A 7,265-nucleotide genomic window follows, 5' to 3' on the forward strand; every position below is an offset into this window, starting at 1 on the left:
GCGTCTACCTATATTCTTCTACCATGCAAAATACGCTAGATCTATACATATGGCATATATCTACCCATGGTACAAAAAGAAGGTAGAACAGCTTCGTTAAAGTACAGAAATACATTCCTGGAGCTATGTCCGCTTTCTGTCAAAATTATTCAAAATAAGTTGTTCTAATTTATTTAACATTTTCCTCATTTCGAATATTGATTAAAAAGCGTGAAAGATGAATGAAATGCCTGGATTTTCTTTCAAAAATATTATCCCACTTGATAAATCTTTCAATTCCGTGGCAAAAATGGTTATTACCTGTGCACGCTGCAATGTTAGTTTCTTCCAATCATTGATTTTGAAAATATTTTTCTTTTTTTAAACCAATAAATGCATACACAAAATTGTCAGAAGTCGGGCACACTTAAATAAATGTGATCAGCTGGAAGCTCAACCTTACCTTTTTATTGTGGATCTACCCATGATAGAAGAATATAGGTAGACGCATCGACACAGCTGATGGGACAATGAACTGCCAATTCAATCCGTCAATTTAAATGAAAAATCATTCAAATTTGTAAATCATTTTGAAAAACGTATATTATAGTTTCCTTCGATTGAGGTCGTATAAGAAATCGTATAGAAATCTACTTATATTTGAAAAAAAACATTGTAAATTTTGACACATCAATGTTCCCAAGCGTTGATACATCTACCTGTATTCTTCTACCATGGATCTACCCATGGAACAATTACATAAGGTAGAACAAACCTACCCCCTTAATACATTTTTTCTTTTGGTGCTTCATTCTGTCAAAACATATACACAGTTTGTATATGTTGTGAATAAAAAATAAAATAAAAAAACGCGTCGCATAGTGGTGAGTGTGTGATAGTGTCTATCTGGCTTTCCTTTTCACTGCAAATTTCAGATCATTAAGCTCGTCTCGAAAGAGAAAACAAACACTTTAATCATAAAACATATGATCTTCGCCTTAACAAGGCAAAACTCAAAAATTCAGCCGAGCCTGGCTGTGGGATTTGAACCGCGGACCTCTGTGTGCAGCCAACTAGAAGTTGCCGTCTCTACGTTCAGAGCCATTAACCCGTCTTCCTAAAGCAGCACTAAAACAAGTGTATGCATTGGAAGCAATGTAGTTGTTGTGGACAAAAAATCCATCACTACAAAAACAAAAAAAAAAAAAAAAAAAAACGTTGCTGTGAAAAAGATCTGCCAATAGAACTTGAGTCGAACCTGGAGAGTTTCTAGTGTATAATTCGCATATGCTAATTTGCAATAAGTTCGAAATATATACTACTTTCCAGAGAACGGCCCTTGTAAGCCATCATCCACATCAAATATGCCTGATGAGCCGCTTAACCAACGGCGAAACGCGTCGCATAGTGGTGAGTGTGTGATAGTGTCTATCTGGCTTTCCTTTTCACTGCAAATTTCAGATCATTAAGCTCGTCTCGAAAGAGAAAACAAACACTTTAATCATAAAACATATGATCTTCGCCTTAACAAGGCAAAACTCAAAAATTCAGCCGAGCCTGGCTGTGGGATTTGAACCGCGGACCTCTGTGTGCAGCCAACTAGAAGATGCCGTCTCTACGTTCAGAGCCATTAACCCGTCTTCCTAAAGCAGCACTAAAACAAGTGTATGCATTGGAAGCAATGTAGTTGTTGTGGACAAAAAATCCATCACTACAAAAACAAAAAAAAAAAAAAAACGTTGCTGTGAAAAAGATCTGCCAATAGAACTTGAGTCGAACCTGGAGAGTTTCTAGTGTATAATTCGCATATGCTAATTTGCAATAAGTTCGAAATATATACTACTTTCCAGAGAACGGCCCTTGTAAGCCATCATCCACATCAAATATGCCTGATGAGCCGCTTAACCAACGGCGAAACGCGTCGCATAGTGGTGAGTGTGTGATAGTGTCTATCTGGCTTTCCTTTTCACTGCAAATTTCAGATCATTAAGCTCGTCTCGAAAGAGAAAACAAACACTTTAAATAAAATAATTTGAAATTATTTCAAGGCCAATTATAAAATTTGTAAATATTGTACATAGTAGAATTAGTTCTTAGTTCGTAGTATTAGATTTTAAATCATAGTTTTAAGATATTATATAACTTAGTAGAGTTCGCCCATTTTTGTTTTTGGGGCATTTATGTTAAGTTTCAGTTTATTTTAGTTCATTTATGTTGATGGATGCTAAGTGCCTGGAGCATAGCGAATTACTTTGTATTATGTAGTAGATAGCGAATAGCTATACATAGTTAAGTCTTAGGTACTGTAAGCCATTTCTGTTAGTACGTAAGTTTATTATCCAAATAAATATGGCCATAGGCAAAAATTGAAAAAAATCGTTATGGTAGAACTAAGAAGGTAAAGTAATGCGATCATATGTTGAACATTTGTTCAAATTTATACAGTTGACAACATCTCATTTTCAAAATCAATATTCATAAATCCATTGTATGCACACAATATCAGAGATTGGAACTGTTTTTATGCATTAAAATTTGACAAGTGAATTACAGAAAATGTAGAGCTGGGAATGCTATTTTGAAATGAGGTTACTTTTATTTCATTGCAACATGCTTATGGGGAAGGTTCAAATGAAACACTTGTCTTAATTTCAAGACTCTGGCGTTTTGAATTATATTATTTATCAAAACAATATTTGGCAATTTAGTGGCTAACGTTAGCTACTTGTTTAACGATCGTTTTTTCCATGAAGACAACAGTTGCTCCATGGTAGAATCATGAATCAAATAAGCAATCCCATCTCTGCATTTTCTGTAACTAATCTTGTCATATACAATCCATATAAACTGTCACAACAAGAACAGTTTTGTTTATTTGCATTTATAAAGAATTGAAATTGTCAATAAAATTTGTGAAAAATACTTTAATTGAAAGTGGAGCCCTGCATGCAATTTTGCAGAGTGTGATGTGTAAACGTCTGTGTGTCTGAGTGCGCAACCCCATGTCTGAGTAAACGCGGGGTTTAATCGCAGCTGATCGTGAGCTAAATAATTAAGATTCCAACTATTTTTTTGCTTCTTCTTTGCTTGTAATAAGTCAAAAAGTTACTTTCGACTTTAAACTAATTTAAATTTTTTCGTGAACTCTTTGATATCGGTGAAATCTTAATAAACTTTATTGCCTTGCTTTGGAGCCATTGGTTCTTGTTGTTGCTGCATTTGTTTTTCTGTTGCTGCTTGCCGATATGTCTGCAAATAAGACTAAAAAGCATTGTTACATGTGGACTGTATTCTAAAGGCATTCTTTAAACCTGTGGAAGCATTGAATGCAGAATTTGCTGCAAATGGATTCATTTAGCATGTGCCAAACTCTCACCTCAAGATCTTTCAACACTGAAGTCAATTGGTGTGAGTTCATTTATTTGTGCGGCATGTGACCAAAACCTTAATAATGTACGGGGAAATAGTGTTGTGGTTGACGACATTCGAGATCTCAAGAGGCAGATTGATAATTTTGTTGGTGTTCATCAAACCGATTTGAATGGCATTAAAGATGCGATTGACAAAATGAATGTTGAACTGAGTTCGTGTCTGTCTGTAATCAAGTCTGATATTGTCAAATGTAATGACCGCACTAACCATGTTGGAGAGTCAGTGTCGTCCAAGATGAATCTTTTGGAAGCTGAGAATAACATTCATCATCGTCGCTTAAACCGTGCTGACTTCATTATTGGTGGCTTATCAATTGCCGATTTCTTTAAAGTCAGTTTGAATAAAAGTGATGTCAATCGTATCTGCTATATCCACAATAGGAAGCAGATTTTAGTCAAACTAGGTAATGTGGGTATTCGAGATGACATTATGAAGCAATACTTTAGAACCCATGTATGTGATGTTATAAAGGATGGTCCTGGTAGTGATGTTTCTAGTCGTATATATCTTAACGATCACTATAAGACTGCGGCTTCGAAACTCAGTTCAATTTGCGGCTGAACTTAATTTCAAAATTTTAAATGGAGACAAAGTTTTAGCGGAAACTACAGATCGCAATGGTGTCAGGACGAAAAGAGACATTGATTTTTGCTGCTCCTTATTGCAACAATCCGAGGTTTCGTCTATGTAGCAGGATTTTTACTATTACACTGATTGTATGTATGATCTCATTAATATTTTTTACGATCAGCTGTGTTATCTAGTATTTTAAGTTATTTTGTATTAAACATGAAATTTAATATTATATCTCAAATTTATTATATTGTACTCTTTATTTCATCTTTATTATTCTATTTGTTTTGGCTCCCCACCGCATATTTTTTCAAAAAATTTAAGGTCTTCTAATAGTAATTTAGGTCCTATAGTTAGCTGTAACACATATATTAAATCTGTCTTGCAACCCTACTCTAGTCAAATGAAAATAGGCCATTGGAACTGCCGAAGTCTGAAACCTCTATTAAAAATGAATGAACTTAAATCTATTTTGAAAGATAATGTTTTAGATGTATTAGCCATTTCGGAAACATGGTTGTCACCAGACACATTGGACGTATCTGTAGCTATTCCAGGTTATAGGATACTTTGTAATGACCGGTTAATCCCTAACAGGGGTGGAGGTGTTGCGATCTATATATCGTATGGGCTTCACTTTAAACCTGCATTTTCTGTTTCTGTGCAAAGCTGTGAATTTCTTTTTATTATCTTGGAAGTTAAAGGTCTAAGCATTTTATTTGGTGTCGTTTATTTGCCGACAGGTTTTGCCGATTTCGTCACCATGGTCTTTTTCTCACTTTTCAAACATTATTGCTGTTGGTGACTTTAATATTAATTTATTTAATTCCAGCAGATGTGATTTGCTTCGTTCGTTCTCTTCTCGCTTTGATTTATCAGTTGTGCATAACTCAAAACCAACGCATTTTGACTTGAGGTGTAGATCAACATCGCTCATTGATTATATGCTTGTCAGTGATATTTCCCTCATAATATATTCTGCAGTCACCTGGTATTTCTGACCATTGCTTAATATTTGCAGCTCTTGTTTTTGATTATGAACCCCACCCGGACTTTATTGAATATCGTAATTGAGCTGGGATTGATTGGGATCGAGTGATATTATTCTTAAATGCGTATGATTTTGATTGTTATGATAATGCTACTGATGTTAATTCTAAATGTATGTTTGTGTCTAACCTCTTAAGTATGTTTTTCTCATTTGTTAAGAAACCTGTTAATACTCATGATGATAAATGGATGGATTCTAGGGAAATTTGTTTTGCAAAGTCACTTAGGTATCTTGCATTCTTTGCATTCCTTAGTGATAGATCTGACTTGAATTGGAAGACTTACTGCCGGTATCGTAACAAGGCCAAAAATGTAATGAGAAAGGCACGGAGGAGATATTTTTCTAGAATATTTAGTGGTATTTATTCTTCAGATGTGTGGAAATTCTTAAGAAATGTCGGATGTGTTGGTGGTAAAGGTGCTAGATTTGATATTGACGTCGATGTTCTGAATGCTTTCTTTTGTTGGTGATTCTCAATTGGAGGGGATGATTAGTGTTGATACCTACCATCGAACTATGGCTCCCAGTTTTACAATTATAAAGGGAACTACTCCATTGTCCTTCTGGCAGCTTGTGATGCTAATTACACATTTACTTCCGTGCTTGCTTGATTAGTGTTGATACCTCCATGGACTACAACAGTCGTTTTTCTTCTGCTCGTGTCAATGAAGTAGATGTATTGTGTGCTTTAAATAAGGTCAAATCAAAAGCTGTTGGGTTGGATTTTATTCCAATAACGTTTATAAAATTAGTTTTTCCATATATATCAACAATTATTACTGATTTGGTTAATTGTGTTTTAATGACTTCAACATTTCCCCAAGTTTGGAAAAGAACGTAAGTCTTACCTATACCAAAAACAAGAAATGTTTGTGAGCCTGATGATTTGTGTGCCATTTCTATTCTTCCAGCTATATCAAAAATAATTGAGCATATTCTTAAGGATCAAATCATTGACCATTGTTCTAATTATATTTGTGACTCTCAGTTTGCTTTTCGAGCAGGACATAAGGGTCTGTCAGATAGAATACGTTGTGTCCGTTGCGGCAACGTATTTGACTGACGTGACGTACAAAAAGTATAGACTCGCCACAACAAATCCGTCTTCTTCTTCTTGCGTAAGTTCTTATATATATGAATGTACATGTAATCGTATGAGTCCGGATAACATTCTTAAATACTTCCATAAAATTTAAGATATTTAGCTCATGGCGGAAGTAAGCAGATATTTTCTGCTCCCTTTAAAATGGGGGTGCCAACTATGAAAGGAATAGTATCAGAAACCTGCGAAGTGCTTTGGGAAATACTTGGCCCAATATATTTATCAGTCCCAAAGGAAAATGAGTGGAAGCGAATCGCCATTGATTTTTACACAATGTGGGATTTACCCAATTGTGTTGGCACCATTGATGGCAAGCACATCAATTTAACTTGCCCATCGAACTCTGGCTCCCAGTTTTACAATAATAAAGGGAACTACTCCATTGTCCTTCTGGCAGCTTGTGATGCTAATTACACATTTACTTCCGTGGATATTGGTGCGGTGGAGTTATGTGGAACTCAAGATTCGGTCAACAGTTGTATAAGGGCCAATTGGATCTACCAAAAGAAGAAGTACTACCCGATTGCAGATGCCGCGTTCCCATTAAAACCATTTTTAATTAGACCTTATCCAAGTTTGCATGAGCAATTTATATTTTCCTCTTCGATTTTATGTAACAAAAATTTTTTTAAGGAAGTAACTTGCCGCCTGAAAAGGAAATATTTAATAAACGTTTGTCACGGGCCCGTAGGGTAATAGAAAATGCTTTTGGTATTTTGGCGAGCCGATGGAGGATTTTGTTGTCATCCCTACAAATGAGCACAGCATCCGCAGAGAAAGTTATTAAAGCCACGGTACTTCTTCACAATTTCCTCAAAATGCATGATGGCAGTTATTGTCCGCCAGAATATGTCGACCGAGACGACGGCATTGTATTGATAAATGGTCTGTGGCGCAACGAAGTGCCTGTCCCTTTGCAGAGAGCCAGGAGAACAGCTTCAAATAATGCAGCAAAATGCGCATTCAAATTAAGGGATGAACTCATGAGCTATGTCGTTTCACATCCAATTCGTCATTTTTCCCGGCAGTAACTTCATATTTGTTTAATAAAAAATACTGATGAAAGAATGTATCAAACATTTAGTATTTCTTTTCATATTTTAATTTACTAAAAAATAAATCATTTCA

General features: G+C 35.4%; 1 protein-coding gene across 1 annotated transcript; it reads left to right on the forward strand.

Moving 5' to 3' along the window:
- Positions 1-5,158: 5,158 nt before the first annotated feature.
- On the forward strand, positions 5,159-7,265 carry LOC131805060 (uncharacterized). Its single transcript, XM_059128303.1, has 2 exons — positions 5,159-6,711; positions 6,771-7,265. The coding sequence occupies exons 1-2, from the start codon at positions 6,282-6,284 to the stop codon at positions 7,166-7,168; spliced, it is 828 nt and encodes a 275-aa protein (XP_058984286.1). The 5' UTR covers positions 5,159-6,281; the 3' UTR covers positions 7,169-7,265.

The sequence above is a fragment of the Musca domestica genome, unplaced genomic scaffold, assembly GCF_030504385.1.
Source record: "Musca domestica strain aabys unplaced genomic scaffold, Musca_domestica.polishedcontigs.V.1.1 5, whole genome shotgun sequence".
Classification (NCBI taxonomy): Eukaryota; Metazoa; Arthropoda; class Insecta; order Diptera; family Muscidae; genus Musca; species Musca domestica.

Excerpts from the sequence above, each read along its gene's own strand:
- LOC131805060 (XM_059128303.1), top strand. The coding sequence starts at position 6,282 with ATGGGGGTGCCAACTATGAAAGGAATAGTATCAGAAACCTGCGAAGTG. Across the intron at positions 6,712-6,770 it reads TTTAATTAGACCTTATCCAA|GAAGTAACTTGCCGCCTGAA; the intron begins GTTTGCATGAGC and ends AATTTTTTTAAG.